General features: G+C 33.7%; 2 protein-coding genes across 6 annotated transcripts in view; one reads left to right on the forward strand and one right to left on the reverse strand.

Annotated features, from left to right (window-relative positions):
• Nucleotides 1–19: 19 nt before the first annotated feature.
• On the forward strand, nucleotides 20–16,913 carry Plk4 (polo like kinase 4). 3 transcript variants are annotated; one of them, XM_015478904.2, is made up of 16 exons: nucleotides 20–379; nucleotides 513–608; nucleotides 1,533–1,628; nucleotides 1,708–1,822; nucleotides 4,077–5,100; nucleotides 5,877–5,977; nucleotides 8,814–9,184; nucleotides 10,041–10,145; nucleotides 10,616–10,718; nucleotides 11,274–11,423; nucleotides 11,940–12,073; nucleotides 12,173–12,264; nucleotides 12,407–12,554; nucleotides 13,234–13,374; nucleotides 14,496–14,602; nucleotides 16,310–16,913. In XM_015478904.2, the coding sequence occupies exons 1-16, from the start codon at nucleotides 170–172 to the stop codon at nucleotides 16,410–16,412; spliced, it is 3,096 nt and encodes a 1,031-aa protein (XP_015334390.1). In that variant the 5' UTR covers nucleotides 20–169; the 3' UTR covers nucleotides 16,413–16,913. The 3 variants fall into 3 exon arrangements, with proteins under 3 accessions (XP_015334390.1, XP_048667996.1, XP_048667997.1); XM_048812039.1 differs by having other exon boundaries at nucleotides 8,880–9,184; XM_048812040.1 differs by having other exon boundaries at nucleotides 9,048–9,184.
• A 1,767-nt stretch (nucleotides 16,914–18,680) lies between these two features.
• The window catches only part of Mfsd8 (major facilitator superfamily domain containing 8), a 33,318-nt gene continuing 29,796 nt past the window's right edge, over nucleotides 18,681–22,202 (reverse strand). For all 3 annotated transcript variants that reach the window (XM_015479026.2, XM_015479023.2, XM_015479025.2), the window contains one exon: nucleotides 18,681–21,374. In XM_015479026.2, the coding sequence (XP_015334512.1) occupies nucleotides 21,168–21,374 (207 nt within the window). In that variant the 3' untranslated portion in view covers nucleotides 18,681–21,167. The remainder of the gene's footprint in view (nucleotides 21,375–22,202) is intronic.

Consider the following 22,202-nt stretch of genomic DNA (forward strand, 5'->3'; position numbering starts at 1 on the left):
CGGAGCGACGTCTCCTGACGTCACCACCAGTCTCGCTTGAACAGCCACCGGCGGGAGTTTTTCAAAATGGGAGTGCAGAGGCACCGCCCAAGCCTCGGATGGTGTCGAGGAATTCCTTCGGTGGCTTTAGCGTCGTCGCCCGGAGCGGCGGCCTAGAAGGTAGAGCCTGATGGGCACCACGACCGGCTGGCTGCCTGGAGCTCCACCTCGAAGGGACTGTGAAAAGGGACCTGACCCGGGGAGCGCCGGCCCGGGCNGGGAGGAGGTGCAGCCTGTGCTGCGGTGGAGTCGCCCGGGTGCGCAGTCTGGCCGGCCTGGAAGCTGGGGAGTCCTGCAGGGCATCGCCATGCCTTCCACCGCAGACGCCTGCTATATCGAGGTGGAATACCTTCCTGGATTTTGCCAAATTCTCCTCTCAACCCTTTGCATCCCATTTTTCCAGGCCCTTCGTATCATTCTTCCTTTCTACTCCTGAGAGTCATCACATATAATATCTAATTTTACTTTTTAAGGATTTTAAAGTCGGAAATCTGCTCGGTAAGGGATCATTTGCTGGTGTCTACAGAGCTGAGTCCATTCACACTGGTTTGGAAGTTGCAATCAAAATGGTAAGACTATATTAATCAACTTTTTTTTCTGTACTTTGCAAATAACTAAAGGTGTTCTACTAGAGATGTCACAATTCCGTACTGACCAACCTTTTCTTTGATTATGGTGTAAAGAATACATCATATAGGCAAAAGACAATATGGATAAATTCAGCAGTTCAGCTTAAGGACGTTTTGGGGGAGCATTAATTTGCTTAAATGTTTTATCTTCATTAATGTTCGGTAGACAGGTGTGTTTCAGTTATGCATACTTGGAGTCAAGTGTAGAAATCAAATAATTATTTTATAATAATACATTTGTGTGTAGTTCTGTATGACAGTATAAGTATTAATCCAAAATACTATTCTCTATTGATAGAAGTTAATCTAACAGGAATAACATAAACATTAGCAAATTGAGAATTATTTATCTAAACTAGTTGGAAAAGGGAAAGGAAATTTGGAATAAAGTTTGACTAAAGTTGGATTTTTCTTATGGATAGAACAGTTGTGCTATTAAAGTATTTAAACTGATAGAGGGTACTAGAATGCATTGGACAGATTTACTTAGTGTCCACTCTACTAGATAAACAGAGGAAAAATAGACCCAACAGAGTAAGTTGATCTCAAAGACATATATTAAAAATCTTCAAACTATTTTAAATTAAAATATACTTTCTTTTCAAAGGTGACTTAGTTCCTTCCTTTGCCACTAGTAATTGAACCCAGGGGTGCTTTACCACTGACCTACATCCCAGCCCACTTTTTTTTTTCTTTTTGAGACAGGGTCTCACTGAGTTCTTGGGACTGGCCTCAACTTGCGAGCTTCCTGCCTCAGTATACTGAGTAATTGGAATATGCCACTGCACCCTGATCAAAGATGACTTTTAACAATTTATATTTGAAACTTAACCATCAACATTTAAAACTTTTCTGTTTTTTCAGATAGATAAAAAAGCCATGTACAAAGCTGGGATGGTACAGCGAGTCCAAAATGAGGTGAAAATACATTGTCAATTGAAACATCCCTCTATCTTGGAGGTAAGATACGATTTTATAGAAGCAGCCCAGGATACTGAATTTTTTAAATTCTAATTTATTATACTTTTTTACATTTCAGCTATATAACTATTTTGAAGATAACAATTATGTGTACCTGGTATTAGAAATGTGTCATAATGGTGAAATGAACAGATACCTAAAGAATAGAATGAAACCTTTCTCAGAAAATGAAGGTAAGCTTCTTTTTTACTTTCCAAAAATGTTTTGAAAAAATGTGCTATTTTATAATATTTAATAAAACTGTTTCAGTTGTTACCTTAGGCTAGAAAAGGATCCCGCACACACAATGCTATACTTCTTAAAAACAATTTTAAGAATTGCAGAAAATAAGAAATTTGTCATTTATCCCCCAAAACACATTTTAAATTAAATTATTGGTAGCAATTTACAGTGTAAACTTGCAAATATAGAATGCTTTTTACAATGCCACTGATGACGGCCATTGAAACCATTTGTTTTAGAAAATGTGGATCTCAGACTGGGGACATACCTCCGTTGGTAAAGTGCTTGCCTCACATGCACAAGGCCCTGGTTCAATCCCCAGCACCACACACACACACACACACACACACACGCAGGCACACACACAAAAAAGAAAGAAAACGTGGATCTCCTGAGTACAGTGAATCCCTTCGAACTTATCACTCAGCTTCCAAAAACTGTAGAATTATCCACTCTTTAATCCCCTAATTCGCTAGAATATTTTAAAGCATATTAATAGACATCTTATTATCTACAAATATTTTAGTATTTATCTTTACAGAATCTGGATGTTAAAAAATGATAATCACAAGGTCTTTATTACACTGAATAATTCCTTACTATGAATACAAAGTCAGTTTCAAACTTCCCTAGTTCCTCAGAAATAATTTTTTACAATTTAAATCAGAATCAAATAAGTTCCATATATTGGCAGACTAAGCTTTTTTCTTTTTCTTTTTTTTTTCCCCCCTCTGTTAACTGGGATTGTAGATGAGCTAAGAAAGATGGGTTCTGATAAGCTTTTTGAGCATTTCAATCTGTTGAAACACAATTTGGTCATATATATTTACTCAGAAATGTTTATGTTCTTTGACTCAAATTCCATTTTTGGAAGTTTATTCTGAAGAAGTAGTACAAATTGAAAAATCCATATACATATTGATGATGATTACTGCAGAACTAGCAAAAGCAAAGAAGGAAAAAATATCAGTTTGAATTAAAATTAAAAACTTCTGTGTACTTTTAACAAACTTAAAGACAAAGATAGGTTTGATCCCTAATAGCACACACACAAAAGCCATATTTATGCGTTATATATGTGTATGTGTGATATATATGTACATACATATACACACACACACATGAATGACTGGAAATTCATATTTAAAAAGACACACCTAAAAAGGTAATCGAATCAGATAGTAGGGAATATGAGCAGACTATCTCATGGCAGAAAAAGTACCAGTAACCAAAAAATATATGAAAAGATGCTCAAACACAGTAGTCATCATGAAGGTGCTAACCCAAATAACAAGTATCATTTTTCACTCATTGATTTGAGACAGCCTACTCATTAAAGGATCTCCATGAAAATAGCCTTTTTTTTTTAATTTGTAATCTTTGATGGACCTTTATTTATTTATTAATTTATATGTGGTGCTGAGAATCATACCCAGTGCCTCACACATGCTAGGCAAGTGTTCTACCACTAAGCCACAATCTCAATCCCCAAATATAGCCTTTTAATAATAAAATAGTATGTTTTCTTATTCTTCAGTCCAGTGATTCTATATCTTGAATGTACTATAGAGGAATTCCCGTAACATTCACAAGAAAACAAGCATGTGTAAAAATGTTTATTGTTGTGTTTTTTTAATCTTGAAATAGTGGTAGTGACCCAAATGTTCAACAGCAATTAAATAAAATATAGATCTATGGTACTGCCATAGAAATAAAATGTAATAAAACTATACATTTAAAAAGCATTTATTACAATATGTCTATAGATTTAAATATACATAAGCAAGCAGAGAAACAAAAGATTATATACAAACTGTTGATGTGACTACTTTTTGGGAGTGTTTGAGAGATAAAGAAAAATTAACTTTTCTTTTTTACAATTAGTATAGATTTATGGATTGTTCATACAGTTAAAAATAATTTTCTTAATTGTTAGGCAACTCTGGTTATCATTTCCCTAATCAATCCCAATTGTTAATGAAATTTACTGCTCATTAATTGGGAATAGCAAAGATTAAAATTATTTCCTTGTATATTTAACAGAAATTGGTTAATATTATAATACCACAAAAGTTTCACTTTGGTAAATTCTAGCTGCAAGCTAATAATTTAATATTATACTCTAGCATATCTGCCTCTGTTTCACAGTGTATTTTAAATGCTGAATCTTCTCAATTGTAAGTTCTCTTTTTTGCATCCTCACAGCTCGACACTTCATGCACCAGATCATCACAGGAATGTTGTATCTTCATTCTCATGGCATATTACACCGGGACCTCACACTTTCTAACCTCTTACTTACTCGTAATATGAATATCAAGATTGCCGATTTTGGGCTGGCAACTCAATTGACAATGCCACATGAAAAGCACTATACATTATGTGGAACTCCTAATTACATTTCACCAGAAATTGCAACTCGAAGTGCACATGGACTTGAATCTGATGTTTGGTCCTTGGGCTGCATGTTTTATACATTACTAATTGGGAGACCACCTTTTGACACTGACACAGTCAAGAACACATTAAATAAAGTTGTATTGGCAGATTATGAAATGCCAACGTTTTTGTCAAGAGAGGCCAAGGATCTTATTCACCAGCTACTTCGTAGAAATCCAGCAGATCGTTTAAGTCTGTCTTCAATATTGGACCATCCTTTTATGTCCCGAAATTCTTCAACAAAAAGTAAAGATTTAGGAACTGTAGAAGACTCAATTGATAGTGGACATGCCACAATTTCTACTGCAGTTACGGCTTCTTCCAGTACCAGTGTAAGTGGTAGTTTACTTGACAGAAGACGACTCTTGATTGGCCAGCCACTTCCAAATAAAATGACTGTATTTCCAAAGCATAAAAATTCAAGTGACTTTTCTTCAGGAGATGGAAGCAGTTTTTGTACTCAGTGGGGAAATCAAGCACATGAAACCAGTAACAGTGGAAGAGGAAGAGTAATTCAAGATGCAGAAGAAAGGCCACATTCTCGATACCTCCGTAGAGCCCATTCGTCTGATAGATCTGGCACTTCTAATAGTCAATCTCGAGCAAAAACATATACAATGGAACGATGTCACTCAGCAGAAACACTTTCAAAGTCCAAAAGATCAGGAATAGAAGAAAATGAAGACCGATATCCACCCACAAATAGCAATGTCAATATTTTTCATTTCTTTAAAGAAAAGACATCTCGTAGTTCTGGATCTTTTGAAAGACCTGATAACAACCAAGCACTGTAAGAATATCATAAGTATTTTATTTTCTGTAAACATACTAGCACAGATATGAAGATGCATCTAAATAAAGGGGTTACTAGGGCAATGAATAATTAATGCTTTTTTTTTAACTGATGCTTCTGAGGCACTTATCAATGATGATTTTCATTTTTTATTACTAAAGTATTGGAATATTAATTTAGAGCTATGATTAAGCTGTCCTTCAAAAGTGAGTGTATGTGTTGATGAATATGTTTATTACTCTGTTTAATTCTTGGGAGTTTTTAGTTTCATATATATATGCAAAACACCATGTATTAAACAAATCTGATCCCTGAAGTACTCTAATAATAACTACAAACAAAAAGAAGTTGAGCCTGAGTGATGAGTAATTATAGTACTAATACTATTTCTAACATGAAAACTAATTGTTTTAATGATTTTTTTTGCATGTCTCTTAATTTTTTTTATGATTTTTATGCTTGAATTATTAAAGGGCAACAGCCATATAGAAACATCATCACAATGCCCTGGCATTCTGGCATGGGAATTCAGCGTTTTAGAGACAATGTAATTATGCAAATATTGTTTTCTACAGTTATCCTAAAATTTTTTGGAATTCACATTTGTCTTTATTCTACATTAAAAAGTTGGCTAGGTACTGGGGGTAAAGTACCATGGTAGAACACGTGGTAGGCCATAAGTTTGTTCCCTAGTGTCCCCCACAAAAAGTTGCCTAATCATTTTTTTTAATTACTTTAACTTTTTATTACTTGGGGATTTTTTTTTTCTTTAGTTCAAATCATCTTTGTCCAGGAAAAAGTCCTTTTCCATTTTCAGACCAGATACCTCAAACTGAAATTGTACAACAGTGGTTTGGAAATCTGCAAATGAATGGTGAGTTTTAAATGTAGTATTTAATTAAAAACTAATGACTTACACACTTTTTAGCACTGTAGTTTCCTTGTTTTTGTTTTTTGTTTGTTTTGTTTTGTTGGTGCCAGGGATTAAACCCAGGGGTACTCAATCACTGAGCCATATCCCCAGCCCTGTTTAGTTTTTATTTAGACATAGGGTCTTGATAAGTTGCTTAGAGCCTCAGCCTTCCAAGCCTTGGGATTCCAGGTGCCAGTGCACCTGGCCATTATAGTTTTCTTTTGGGGCTTTTTAAAGAAAATAAAACATCTTACAATAAAGCTGAATTATTATAGTAAAACTTGATGTTTTTAATATTTACCGTAAGGTCAGCTATTATTCTTAATACTCAACATATATGATATATTTGTTATATTCTCACAAAAACATGAGGAAGATACTGTTGTTATTCTTATTTTATAGCTAAGGAAATTGTACACAGAATTCAGTTGCACAGCCATTAAGTACAGTGCCAGGATCCAACCCAAGTAGTCTGTCTTAGAAGCTTTTCTCTTAAGCCCTCTCTTGAAGACTCTCCATAATAAGTACCAAGTCAGTGCCTATAAAACAATTAAAAGATGTTTGACTTTATTTTTAAGTAGAAGCCGATATGGACACTATAGTCAGCCAGTTGGATTTCACATCTAAATACATGGCTACTAAAACCTAGATATTTTCAAGTAGCTGTCATTCGATAAATAAAATAATTATAGATGCAAAGTGTAAATATTAACCCAGTAAGTCCCACCATCCCAAATGTGGGACACCTATAAAAACTGTAAGTTGAGCAACAGACATGCCACTTACTTTGAAATAAATATTATGTTTTTAGATGATTCTTTTGAGAAAAGTAATATGGTGAATGATTAGAGCATTTGAAAACATGTAAAGGATATATAAGCTTAGATTATGATTTCCAACCTATTTTAATGCACATCTGTCAATTTCATTGAAATATTGGCAGAATAGAAAACTTGGGACTTAATGGTTAAAACATTCTTAATTAATGAACATAACAGATTCACAGAAGGTGGGATGGGGAATAATAATTAAAAAAAAAAGAAAATTATAAAACATATGGAGAGAAGGAGATCATTTTTTACTAAGTGTTGTATTACCTCACAGACAAAAGAGTGCATAGTGGCTGTAATTTAAGCAGAGTGTTATTTGTCATCTCAAGAGTCTATTTGTTTTTTTCTTTTTTCAAAAGAAATGTATATGATTTTCAAAATCCACAAAGGAAATTAATCTTTTCCTATGTACTTGAAAATATCCTTGGAAATAATTCAAGTTTGTTTTTTTTTTTTTTTTAATGATAAAACTGATAATGTACGTCTTGCTCTACTTCTGTTGTATTTACAAGTATTTTTACTTGACAGTATGGATTTGTCTGAGATGGAGAAATAACCTTTTTTTTTTTTCTTTAAAGTAATGTAATGAGGCTGCTATAATTTTAAAGTATTTTTGGTACAAAATATTTTTCTGGCCGGGCATATGCATCTCCAGGGGCTGAGGCAGGAAGATCATGAGTTCAAAGCCAGCCTCAGGGGCTGGGGTTGTGGCTCAGTGGTAGGGTGCTTACCCAGTGTATGTGAGGTACTGGATTCAAGTCTCTGCACCACATGTAAGTAAATAAACTAAAGGTCTATCAACAACTTAAAAAAAAAAAATGCCAGCCTCAGCAATTTAGGCCCTGAGCAATTCACTGAGATCCTGTCTCTAAATAAAAAATATTAAAAAGGGATAAGGATGTGATTCACTCGTTAAGCGTTTCTGGTTCAATCCCCTGTACCAAAAAAAAAAAAAAATTTTTTTTTTCTGTCATAATGAGAGTTGGAGAGATGTTTTTCACTTGGTTTGTATTTTGCAGTACTGGGGATTGAACCCAGGGCATTGTACATTGCCAGCAAGCAACCACTTAGCCAAATCTCCACCCTTGAGAGTTGGAGGGGGGTGGTATATATTCCCATGTGAACTCTAGAATAACAATTTAAAACATAAATTGGTAAAATTCTTAAGAACTTCAAAAAATGTGGGTATAACTATATAACTATATATATATATACACACACACACACACACACACATATATGTAAAATATTAATAATATTGAAGCTATTCACATGGTGTTTTTTTCCCTTAGTTGTATACCTTCTAAGCAAAGATAGGATAGGTGTTCCTTAGCTTAAATAATAAATTTATATTTTGTTTTTTATTTAGGTAGAAAGATATGTGGGAATTCTTCTCAAATATGCTTTTGTTGGAATATAATCTCACATTAGAATTAGCAGTGACCCTGCAGTGACTAGTTTTTGCCTTGATTGAAAAGTAGATTGCTTATTATATCTTTTGTGATCTGGTTTAAAATACCCTTTTAAAGTCACTGACTTTTTATGTCATATATTAGACTATAGAATAATTTCTTATTTAAAATAAAATTTTCTTATGCATATTTAAGGTATATAAGAGCATTATACATATATATAGTAAAATGGCTATTATTTTGGAACAAATTAATGTATCTATAACCTCACATATTTACACAGACTGTTCTCCCTTTGGCAATAGCAACTAAAATCTGCTCATTTAGTAAAAATCCTGAATAAAATACACTATTATTTTTCTAAAACTTTTTTTTTTTTTTTCCTTAATGCAGAGGGTTAGAGATGTAGCTCAGGGATAGAGTGCTTCCATGGCCTACATAATAATCTGGGTTCAATCTTCAATACAAAAAAAAAAAAAAGGTGCTAATATAGTCAATGTAACCTTGTGACTTCTTAATTATTTACTAAACTGCATTTTTCAATATATATGATAGCTCATTTAAGAGAAACTACTGAGCACAACAGTATTAGCCCAAAGAGAGATTTTCTTATACATCCAGATTTGCAGAAAAACATGTCAAGAAATGCTTGGAGAGATACAAGAGCCAAAAAGAACTCTGATGCTTCTGATAATGCAGCTTCTGTAAAACAGCTGAATACTATGAAATATATGACTAGACTGCGCAATAAACCTGAGATAACTCAACAAGAACCTATTTTTGGCTTAGATCCTCTTTCAGAACAAATCAAGACTAGGGGTATGGAGTCAACAGTGGGATATCAGAAACACACATTGCGAAGCATTACGTCTCCTTTGATTGCTCACAGGTTAAAACCAATCAGACAGAAAACTAAAAAGGCTGTGGTGAGTACATTGTTTTCCTAAGTTACTCTTTGATACTATTTTAAAAATACAGTTTTTGAAAACATGACGTTTTAGTCCCCTATAATATCCTGGACTTTGGAATATGTACATGATAAACTTATATAAAAAGAAAAAAGATTGAATATTCATGGAAAGATAGCTTTTGTTTCCATCTAGCTTTTTATGAATAATGAAATGATACTGATAAGTTTTGAATTTTAAATTACTGTTTTTAGAAAGTAGATTTGAATATAAAACATTTAAAAATAATATTAGCTGTATACTGTTCTAAATATTAGTTTATGCACAGTTCAAATCAGTGAATTAATATTAACCTTTGGTTTTAGTTTTTATTTCTACATTTAACTTAGGCTTAAATACCAAGAGAAACTAACAAGAAATTATACCTTGATGTTTTAACAACTAAAATTATTTAAAAGAAAAAGAGTATGTACATTTTATAGTTTAAAACTTGTGAAGTGGGAATGGTGATTTTTTTTTTTTTTTTCCATGTTCATCCTATTTGTTGGTGTTTCCCGTTTCCCCCAGTCTTGCCTTTGTTTGGCTTGCTATTATCTTTTAAGTCCTTATTCTCCGCCCTGCCTTCTGCTTTCTTTCTATTCACTGTTTATCCCTTCCCACTTCATTGTACATTCTCATCTTTGCACCTTATGGCTCACAATTGTGTTCAAATATACTTCTGGTCTGGACTGTTGGAGTGAAACAGCTATTTCATTTTGACTTTAATATTTGTTTCTGCTATGGTTAAGTAATTTTCTCAAGTATCATGTGTGTCAGATGTTTTAAATGAGAAAATTTTTATTGATTTTTTTTTTTTTTTTAATTTTCTCTTTAGGTGAGCATACTTGATTCAGAGGAGGTGTGTGTGGAGCTTCTAAAGGAATATGCATCTCAAGAATATGTGAAAGAAGTACTTCAAATATCTAGTGATGGGAATATGGTAATGTACAGTTATTTTATTATCTCGAGACTTCACATCTTCCCCTAAGCTAAATTTAGCATTGTGATTCATTTGGAGATCTCTAAATTTTTTTTTTAAAGCAGTCTTCTGATATGATAGTCCCTATAATTCAAAAACTGAAATAGCATGCCAAACATGTTTAAATAAATTAGTTCCATTTTAAAAATAATTGTAGGGCTGTGGATATAGTTCAGTACGCAGCTTGCCTATCGTGTTTTAGATTCTGGGTTTGATTCTCAGCACTGCAATAAACAAAATTTATAACTAGTATCAAAAATCTGAAGTTTGATTTAAGTTTAAAAAGAAAATTAGAATAAAATGCTAGAGAATACCATTTTCTATAAAATAATGTTTAATACTGTGCTTGAACCTTTTTCATATTTTGTTAACAAAATATAGTGCTCTAAGTTATTGGTATATAATCAAAAGTCTTAAAAACTTTTTGGCAGATCACTATATATTATCCAAATGATGGAAGAGGCTTTCCTCTTGCTGATAAACCGCCCTTACCTACTGATAACATCAGTAGGTACAACTTTGACAATTTACCAGGTATGTAACCTTAACAGGAAATAAATTTTGAGAGTATATATACTTAACTCTGTATATTGGTATGATAGGTTATGAATATTTTGGTTTTAGTCATGTTGGAGGTTATGTTCTTGTACTTGGTATCTGGTCCAATTTGATATACCTTATTAATTCGTTGTTTACTATTCATATTTTGTGTTATAATACTACTTTATTCTGCTTAAAAGTAAAAACTAACTCCGGAATATTAGTCATATACCACCAAAATATAATTGGTGCACTTATTTAATTAGTAATGTGGCTATAGTCACATTAAAAATTGCAATATGAAGTATCTATTTTTTTGATCTTTGAAATCATGTGCTACATACATTTTCATTTATAATTATAGTTAATCAAAGTTAACTCCTGATGCAGCTTCTGCATATTATGAACAGGGGGAAAGCACTGAACAATAAGATTTAATTGAGATGCCTTTCAGAAACAAACAAGAACCTATTAAAAATCACAACAGGTAGATAAAACTATATCAAGTCAATATTTTCTTCCTTAATATTAACTAATTTTTCCCCTTAGAAAAATACTGGCGAAAATATCAATATGCTTCCAGATTTGTACAGCTTGTAAGATCTAAATCTCCTAAAATCACTTATTTTACAAGATACGCTAAATGTATTTTGATGGAGAATTCTCCTGATGCTGATTTTGAGGTTTGGTTTTATGATGGTAAGTACTATTTTTTAAAACATGTTTTTTCCTGTAGTTTGTAATTTGGTAGTCATGTGCTTGTGTTTTTAATTCATGACAAGTCATTTTAACCAAAGTTTGTTTATATATACCTTCCTATAAATAATTTATATTATCATCTGTATATATATTAGTCCTCTTTCGCTACCTCACTTCATTTTAACTGTACCTACCTTGATTGATGATATAAAAATGTCATGAAACAGTATCCTTTTTTTAATTAGAAACTCAAGTGGACATTTACCAAATTTTAAGAATTATAAATGGGGCAGAAAGATTGGGTTTAATGAACATTCTGTCTTAAGTATTCTATAAAGATGATTTACTTTTTAAGTCACACATCTTTTACGGGATACACATGACACACATAGCTGTCCATCAGCTATGTTTGTAAGTGAATATAAATGATATCTTGATCTGAAAGCCATTAAATACTGGTATGATGAATAAATAAATCTAAATAAATTGAAAAAGAGTATTATGCTTATTTTCTAGGAGCAAAAATACACAAAACAGAAGGTTTAATTCAAGTAATTGAAAAGACTGGGAAATCTTACACTTTAAAGGATGAAAATCAAATTCATAGCTTAAAAGAGGAAATAAAAATATACATGGACCATGCTAATGAGGTACATACCTAATAGATTTTAATACTAATTAATTATAATTAATTAATTACAAATTACTTAGTTCAAATATTGACAGAAAACACTCTTCTTTTGAAATAGGCTCATCGTATTTGTTTAGCACTGGAATCTGTAATTTCAGGAGAGGAAAAGAAGAGTGGGAGTGCTCCCTTTTTCCCAATAATTGTGGGAAGGTAAATTTTTAAAAATTTTTTAACATGGCTAAAGTTTATAAGATTTTTTTTAAAAAGTTTGGTTTACTTCATAAACATTCTTTAGACATCTGTAAATTGCAAGTTTTAAAGGAATATATTTGAACATTTCTTTCTTCTTTAGAAAACCTGGTAATACTAGTTCACCTAAGGCCCTGTCAACACCTCCTTGTGTGGATCCAAACTACGCAATAAGAGATGCACCATCTTTGGGTAGATTGATCATGAATAGTGCTACTACTCCAACCCAGGCACCCATACTTAATCCTTCTGTAAGTAAATCTGTGTCACTTCTGTCCATACCCCTTCAGGGACCACCTTATGCCCTTCATAAAAAATTAAATACCTCATGAAGGACCCAGGTTCTATTCCCAGAACTACCCCACTCTCCTTAGCCCCCCAAGATAGAAGAGGCCTTAGTATACCTACCTTTTTTTTCCAGGCTACTCCTGAGGCACTGTATCACATACTCCTTGCTTGAACTTCAAAGGCCTTCTAAGTCCTTTAAACCAGCCAGTGAGCCTTTCACATACTGTTAATTTGACCTTTTGAGATGTACATAGTTGTTTTATTTTTACTAGTAAAATATTAACTGCCTAAATATCTTATATTTACTCAATGAACTATCATGTCAATGAAGACTATATATATAGAAAAATGCAATGTTAAAAAAATGGATATGTGTGTTTAGTCCTACCTATATATATACATATTGTGATATGAAGCTATGAAAAAAATCTCTTGGGGAAAAAGATCAAAGCAAAAGAAAATAACAGTTGTATTATTTTCATTTCTGTATTTTTCTCATTTTCAATAATGTGGTTGTATTTTTAATTTTTTTGTTTTTTAAAAAAAATTAAGCTAATGAAAATCCAGTAATTCTTATTTTTTGCTTAAGTTGGCTTATAAAAACAGTAAAGAATAATATCTTCCTGTTTTTACTGTTTGTAGATAGTTACAGCTGAAGGACTTGGCCATACCACTACAGCTTCAGGAACAAACGTCTCTTCGAATAATCTAAAAGATTGTCTTCCTACATCAGCACAACTTTTGAAGTCTGTTTTTGTGAAAAATGTTGGTTGGGCTACACAGGTGAGAAGTTTCTACCAAAATGACTTTTCTCAGTATGAATTTCTTTTGGTTTTCACACTGATTAGACAATCACCCAAAAATATAAATTCTTTTAATGGTTTAAGTAGAAGTTTTTATTTTTTTATATTGGTTAAATCATTAAAACATTTTAATGTTTTATTTGCATACAGTGGAAAACTTTATTGTTAACAGATTGCCTACCAATTGTTTTTAAAGTACAGGTCATGATAATGGTTACTTGTGATTAGTGCAGAACAATATCCAAAATATTGTGAGTTTTAGAAACTATTTGTAATCAATCTGACTAGAGTTAACTTTAATTTGGCAAAAGAAGGAAAAGTTAAAGTGTTTAAAGTTAATTCAACTTTGAGTTTCAAACTCACAGCATGAACCCGTGTGTATATTATGTGAAGGCTTAAAATGTGGAGATTTAAGCATGGCTTATGTCCCTTTACTTTCCACTTAAGAACAATGCACCCTTATTACTTTTGGAGGGTAGGTCATATCTGTTGAGTGCCTGCTTTTTGATGTCATATTTTTCATATACATTATATAGTTTATCAAAAAAAAAAAACTAGTAAAGTTATCCCCTTTTAAAGATAATAAAATTACAGTTCATAATGTTACATTGACTTGGATGATCCTAAACTATGCTACTTGTTGGTGGGCAGAATATGAATGTAAACCTAGGTCTCTCGGATTCCAGTGTCCGTGTTTGTTTCTCTATATCATGTGCCTCCCCATTTAACATGAATCACTAAAAGAAGTCTCAAAAGCTATGATGTAATATTTTCAGGCAAGGAAGAAACTCTAGGGGCACTAGGACAAAGAAAGGGTTAAAATACTGTGTGAGGGGAGGGGGTAAACACATACAGTGGAAATTGGTGAGAAATGGGATTCATTTAGAATAATTTTAATATTATAGTACTTAAGCTATTAAAGGATTAACCCAGAAAAGACATGAATATTCTCAATGCTAAAACTATTCCAGTCCTAAATCTACAGTTACTGGAGAGAGTTTCAAACTATAGAAAACTTGTTGATATGTTCAACTTGAGTACCTTTTAAGAACCTCAGATCCTCTATTGCAGAGTCAATTTGTATGCTTATTATTCTTCTAGTTAACTAGTGGAGCTGTGTGGGTTCAGTTTAATGATGGGTCCCAGCTGGTTGTCCAGGCAGGAGTATCTTCTATCAGTTACACGTCACCAAATGGTCAAACAACTAGGTAAGTTTTTAAAAATACTAGTTCAGATAACACGATTTATACATTTCGCTTTCTTGCTATGCAAAAATAATAAAATTACCGTCTCGCTTTTTGAGACAAAGTCTGGGTAACTTGTGGAGACTGGCCTTGAATTTTCTATCCCCTGATATAGTGATTATATCCCGTGATCTAGTGATTAATGAATGTAAACAGTTGGCCTTCCATATACAGATTCCACATCCACAGTTCAACCAACAACAGGTCAAATATATTTGAAAAGATTGTACTGAATGTGTACAGAATTTTTTTTTTTATTCACTAAATAATACAGTATAACTATTTAGGTAAAATTTACATTGCATTTGATATTACAAGTAATCTTGAGAGGGCTTAATGTAAATGGGAGGATGTGTATAGGTGATATGTAAATATTGATCCATGTTATGGAATGGAATTGTGTATTCTCAGATTTTGGTATCTATGGGCGTTCTGGAAACTGTCCCCTAAACATGCCAAGTGACAACTTTTTAAATTCACTCTGCATGAATATGTGTGCTGGGCATCATGCCAGAAATAAGAAATCTGTCAATAGCATGAAAAAGTTTCCATATTTAAAACATGACTTGTTGGGCTGGGATTGTGGCTCAGCGGTAGAGTGCTCATCTTGCACGCGTGGGACCCTGGGTTGGATCCTTAGCACCACGTTAAAAATAAAATTTTAAAAACTTGATTATTTTTTTTTAAATATAAATAAATAAAACATGACTTGTTAGAAAGACCTAAGTCATGGCGGTGCTAACAGAAACATGCTGCTTCATGTGGTCTTTCTGTTGTAGTAGACGTGTGTAGGGCAACTGTAATTTGTGGCTATCATGCTTTTTGTGAAATGCATGTGTATGTGCAGTAGCATCACTTAAGTAACTGCTCATAGGAATCGTTAAAAACACTTTAAATGCTCCAGGAAGTGGAAGGGTGCAGATGTAGAGTGGGTGGGATACATGTTCACAGATGAATGCTGCAATTCTACTGACAAGGTCAATTGCAAGTTCTTAACATCTAATAGAAATGTATTCATGTTTAACTTAGTGTTTCCTTGAGAAAGCATTCAAGGAATGAAACCTTGCTTCAGAAAATATAGTTAGTTCGAGTTTTTTATTTTCTTGTTGTTATTTAAATGTTTATAAATTGTTCTCTTTTTTGGTACCAGGGATTGAACCTAGGAATGCTTAATCACTGAGTTACATCCTAGCCCTTTTTATGTTGTTTTTTGTTTTGGTTTGTTTTGTTGTTTTAACTTAGAGACAGGGTCTCACTGAGTTGCTTAGGCCCTTGCTAAGTTGCTGAGGCTGGCTTTGAACTCATGATCCTCCTGCCTTATCCTCTCCCGTCACTGGGATTACAGGCCTGTGCCACCATGCCTGGCTAATTATTCTATTTTAAGAAGAAAAAAAATGGGTATGCTTCACTAGATTGAGGTGACTAATAAATAATTGTGTTTGATTGTTTTAATATCTTTATTTATTTTTATGTGGTGCTAAGGATCAAACCCTGTGCCTTACATGGGCGAGACAAGTGCTCTGCCACTGAGCCATAACCCCAACCCCACGTGGATGATTTTTCCTGAGATTTCTTGTCATTGAAGAATAAAAAATATAATATGGGTTTTGGTATTCCTTAAGAATGGAGAGATGATTATGGTTTTATCTTTTTTTCTTTTACTTCACTTAGGTATGGAGACAATGAAAAATTACCGGAATACATCAAACAGAAATTACAGTGTCTTTCTTCCATCCTGTTGATGTTTTCTAATGCAACTCCTGGTTTTCATTGATTGAAAAGATACCTACATTTAATAAATAACTTTTTGGTTGGCTTTCAAGTAAAGTGACTTTTTATTTAATATAACTTCTTCAGAAAGCCTATTAAAGAGAATTTTAATCTGTACAGTAAAGGATGTGTACTAAGAGAAAACTGAATGAAATTTGAGTCGACAAATAATTGGTCGCAGAGTACAATAGGATGCCTAACTTTGCTCTGAAAACATACCCTCAAGCTTACTGAGTATATTTGTATTGAATGTTTTTTTAAAAGCAAAAATATAAATGGTGTGTGGTGTATTTATGCTTTTATTGTTTCTCTACTTCCCAGACATGTTGAGAATCATGGACAAAATATGCTGTAGTTTGGAATTTTTGAACATGTAAATAATATGTATTTGTTATAAGTAACATATGTAAACATGTATAGTTGTTTTATATTTATTTTTGTAGCACCAGTGTCTGCTTAAACATTTTGGCAAATGCATTTTATAAAAAAAAATAAATATAACAAGTAATTTTATCTTTTGACTTATTTAAATACTTTAAAATAAGTTACTACAAACTCATTTTTAAATTTTCTTGTTTAGGAAACAAATTTTATAACTTAATTTTCTAAGTTAAATGTTAAACATATTCTCTTAAATGAATGTATATGTATATTTTAATGCAAACATTTTAACACTGAAGAACTTAACGTTGTAATTAATTGGCATGAAGAACTATTTGAGAGTGGGATAGCCATTCCTAATGAAAGTAGAGCCGGGCACAGTGACAGTGGCTCGAGAGGCTAAGGCAGGAGGATCACAAGTTCCAGCAACCCTGTCTCAAAAAAAAAATAACAAGGACTTAGGGATGTAGCTCAGTGGTAGAGCCCCTGGGTTCATTCATCACCAACCCCCATAGGTGTGTGTATGAATATATATATATATATAGACTCACATGTTTATAAATAGAATGAAACCACAAATTTGATAGACTATTTAACCTCATGTTTCCTCCTAGGTCATTTTTTGGGGGTGTATATTGTATTTATCTTCTTTTTTTGGCACTGGGGATTGAACCTAGGGGCACTTAGCCTCTGAGCCGCTGCACACACACACACACACACACACACACCCCGCACACTTTTTTTTTTTTAATTTTGGGACAGTATCCCACTAAGTTGCTGAGGCTGGCCTTGAAATTGGGATCCTCCTGCCTCAGCCTAGAGTCACTGGGATTCTGGTGCACCTGCACACAAGTTCAAGACATGAACTTGTTGGATCTTGGGAATTATTTATCTTAAACTTCGGTAGATAATGCCAATTTTTTAATATTTCTGCAGTATATGAAAGTACAGATTGCTCCTCATCCTCACCAGAACCTGGTGTTGTAGTCATTTTAAATTAGTGCCAATTTGACAAGCATAGAATAGTACAGAATATTATTAATAATAGAATTGTACAAATGTACTATTCTGTGCTTGTCAAATTGGCACTAATTTAAAATGATTCCAACACCAGGTTCTGGTGAGGATGAGGAACAATCTGACTTTAATTTACATTTCCCCTATTACTAAAAATTGTGCTTTTTATTGAATGACAATCTACCTTTTCACATTGGGGTGTCTGCACTTTCTCAGTGGCATCTAGAACTCTAGATGTGCATCCTTTGTCAAGATACATGTCAAAATACCTTCTGCCATCTGAGTTGGTCACTTCATTGTGGTTGAGATTTTAACTTGATAGGATTATTTAGAAATTGTTGACATTACTAGAAATGTATTCATAATGTTTTGTTTGGTATTTTCTTTAGAATTAGGGCTTTCAATTTAACAAGGAATCCTGATTGGTTTGGTTCCCCTAGCCTCAACTAACAGAATTTTGCTCCTCATCGCTGTACTCCAGCTTCCTCAGGTCAGCTTTTGGTTCTGGGACCTCCAAGATGATCTCACCTCTCGGGTTCCTGTAAGCCCTGCCTGTCCCACACCTCACCAATCCCAATCATCCTCTTCCATCAGGTCTTAGGTAATCATTACTTCATTAGAGACATGCTCCCAACTTTCCTGGTCCTGGTTCCCTGTTACTCTCAGAGCTCCCTACACTCCTGTTTCCTCACACGTCACTTTTCCTCAGTCATACTCGGCCATGTAACATGAAACTCAGGCCTGAGATTCCTGCCTCCTGTGAGGAGGGGCTCTGTATATTTTTCCTGCTCCATATTCAACAATTACATAGTAATTGTCATATAGTGGGTGTCCCCTTAAATATGTACTGAAAGTATGGTTAAAATTTTAAGGCTAAGGTACATAAATTTGTTTATTAGAAAGTGAACATTCACAATACAACAGACAAAATTACACATGAATCTACAATAGTACACAGAATTTCTTCTCAAAATAAATTAATTCTTGAACAGATGCAAATAGTTTATCCTTGTCCAGATAAAAACGTTATAAACTTTATTTCACCTTATGTAAGAAAATACAAGACAAGCTTAGCAAAATAGAATATTTTATGAAGTTATAAATCCACTCAAAATATGCTTAGGTCTTCAAAAATATCTTTTTCTAAATATGTTCTTTTGGTTTTTCCTGGTACTGGGCATTGAACCCAGGGTGCTCTGCCACTGAGCCACATTCTTAGCACTTTTTGTTTTGAGACAGGATCTTGCCAAATTGCCTGAAACTTTCAATCCTCCTGCCTCGGCCTCCCAAGTTGCTGGGATTATAAAATGCATATGCTACCATGCCTGGCAATGTAAACCACTCCTAGTTTTTCATAATTTAAGGACTCATCTTTAAGTTATACTCATTTTGTCCAATGGAAGAGTTAAACTAAGTTATTTAATTATTTCTCAAACTACTTCCCTGTTCTTTCCCAAAACCCGTTATTGCCCTATCTTTGGTGTTAGACCAAGAAAGCACTGTCAATAAAAAAGAAGGTGGCAGTCAGTTTTGCAAGGTTATAGTTTATCTGAATTGTAACCAAAGAATAACTTTAGAAGCTGGGAATTTTTCTTGTCATATTCTTGTTAAAAACATGCTATAATATGTTTTATGATAAAATTCTGGGGGAGAGGTGTTGTTTGCCAAATATTTCTGCTAACAAAAGTCACTGGTACAGGTAACTTAATTTACCTCACAATTAGTAATCTATTAATAATCCAACTTCATGGTTATTTTCCCTTATGAAAAATATAGTGGTTAAGAACTAGACGAAAGACCTAGACAAGTAACTTCTCTATGCCTTCATTCTTCCATCTCTAAAATGGGAATAACAGTATCCTCACCCTATAGAATAGTTGTGATAAATTACACGTTACCAGGAATATGGAAAGAATTCCATAAATATTCGTTATTATTATCATGATTGTTATTATCTATCGTGCACACACTACCCAAACCAAGGGTGGAGTTTGCTCTTTATGATTAAAAGTGAGACAAAAACTGAGAAGCTTCAAAATGAAAGGTAAAGGTGATTCCAGGATTTCACCAAATTGCCAGAAGCTTGCTGATGACCTGTAAGCAGAGTCCTGCTAGGGAGGTGGAGAAGAGTGAAAAACCTCTAAAACATAACTGTACAGTGAGTTTGAGAACATTAAGCCTTCCATTAGAGCTGATGAAATTGGGTGGAGGAGTATTTCTTACTGTAAAGTGCAGATTATGTATTTATTCTTAAGATTTGGAAATGCTTATAACGTAAAATAGGAAACTTTTGGAAGGATATTTACCACTATTTTTGCAGTTTTGTTATTACCACGTGTATAGTTCTGTACTAGTAACTTACCAGCATCCTATGTACCAATAAACTGTTCGATGAAAGCCATTCTGCTCAGATGCTTATTAACCTGAATTGACAGGGCTGTTAGTTCCCATCCAAATTTAAAATCCAACTAAAATTCTATAGCTCTTTAACAGCTCTGCAGACAAGGGACTGTTGTGTTCCCTCTTGTAATTTAGATGGGCAATATTTAATCACAGTGAATTTTTCTCTAAAGCTTAAAGGAGTTGGGATATAGCAATAATTTTAAGAAATCATGTACTGTTGAATACATGGATACAAAGTGAATTATTAGCACTTCCAAGAATTAAATAGTGTAACTCCACTAAAGGCCAAGATATCCATTTTGACCTCTTCATTTTTCAAATATTAGCATTTTTCTTGCTCACATATCAATTTAGAGTTTAGTGAAATACTGAACTAAAATAAGACAGAGATGCAGTATTACAATAAAGATTTATATAAGACAGGAAGGATGGCAGGCATGCTAAATGGAGAATTTAAGGGTCATGATTTTTACTTCGCAAGGAAATGTAAGAACAGAAAATGTGTTTTTATAAATAAAAAGTAGTTGTCTTTAAATTAAAATACCTCTTTAGGCAAAAAAAAATTCTATAATTTCATTCTATAATACAGCTAATTGGTACAGAACTTGTCCTGGTTCCACTGCATATTCTCTCATTATTTTAATGACACTTTTGTAGTCTGTACTAAGAGTGTAGTTTTCACACCTATAGACCACTGCCACTCACTGTTTAGTTCATGAAATCCCAAAAGGGCATAATAAGAAAAATATAGGAAATTATGACTCAGAATGTTTTATGTGTCCTACTATTCACAATCACATGTAGAATCCCCTGTTATTTACATATGTTCTTGTTTTTCAAAATGTGCAATGTCTCCACAGCCTGTATATGGTGACTGGATCGTAGCAATTGTGGGGCATAGCTTTCGACTAGGAAATGCCACACAAATCAAGTATGTTCCACCATAGTCTTAGCTACCTTACTCCTGAATCCTCCCACATCTTACAGAAAAGGCAATGAGTCTCTTGTAAACCGCTCCGAGGAGTGTGATGGTGAGCAGGATGATCACACACACAAGGCTGAACGCCCATCGTGGCCCCAAGTAAGTATACACGTGACTGATGAACACAGGCCCAAGAATCCGGGCTCCACTTCCAGAAGCTGTCAGCCAGCCCATATACACTCCCTGTGGAGAGTGAGCAGAGGACAAGCAGAAAAATATTAAGGGTTAGTAATTTTAAAACAAATCTTGAATAATGAACTTTGTTCATATTATAGTCAGTTTAAAAAAACATTTTTTTTTTTGATACTGGGGATTGAACCCAGGTCCTCACATATGATAGGCAAGCACTCTACCACTGACCTACATCCTCAGCCCTAAAGGAACAAACTTAATATCAGGTGAAGCCCCGGAAACAAGATAATTTATTCATATGCCATTTAAAAATAATATTTATTTTGTATTTGCTGCATGCCAGATGCTGAGTTAGGGGTTTATATATATATTGTTTCACATTTTTACAACGTTTGTCAATAAGTGTTGTTCCTGCTTAACAGGCTAAAACTCAGAAAGTTGTGTTTGGGCCACCCATCTGCACCACTTTATATCATAATACCACTCCTACAACTACATATCCCAAACCCTAACCCACACAATCTACCCAAGAATATTCAGTGCAGCATCACGCTTGATAACCCCAGACTGAAAACAACCTGAGTGTCCATAGTAAATCAACTAAATAAATTATGATACATTTAATAACTGGAATGGGGATCAGTTAAAGTATAAGGTCTTATACAGGGTAAAATCTTTCATAACAAAGATTACTTTTCATAAGATTACTCTCCCCCTCTCCCCTCCCTTTCTCTCTCCCCCCTCTCCTCTCTATTCTCTCCTTCTTACTCTTCTCCCTCTCAGCCTCCCCCCACCCTCTCCACCCCCTTCTCTTCTGCGACTGGCCACTACGGTCCTGGCTAATAAAATCTCGGACAGGGTAAAAAAAAAAAAAAAAAA

The sequence above is a fragment of the Marmota marmota genome, unplaced genomic scaffold, assembly GCF_001458135.2.
Source record: "Marmota marmota marmota unplaced genomic scaffold, marMar, whole genome shotgun sequence".
In the NCBI taxonomy this organism is placed as follows: domain Eukaryota; kingdom Metazoa; phylum Chordata; class Mammalia; order Rodentia; family Sciuridae; genus Marmota; species Marmota marmota.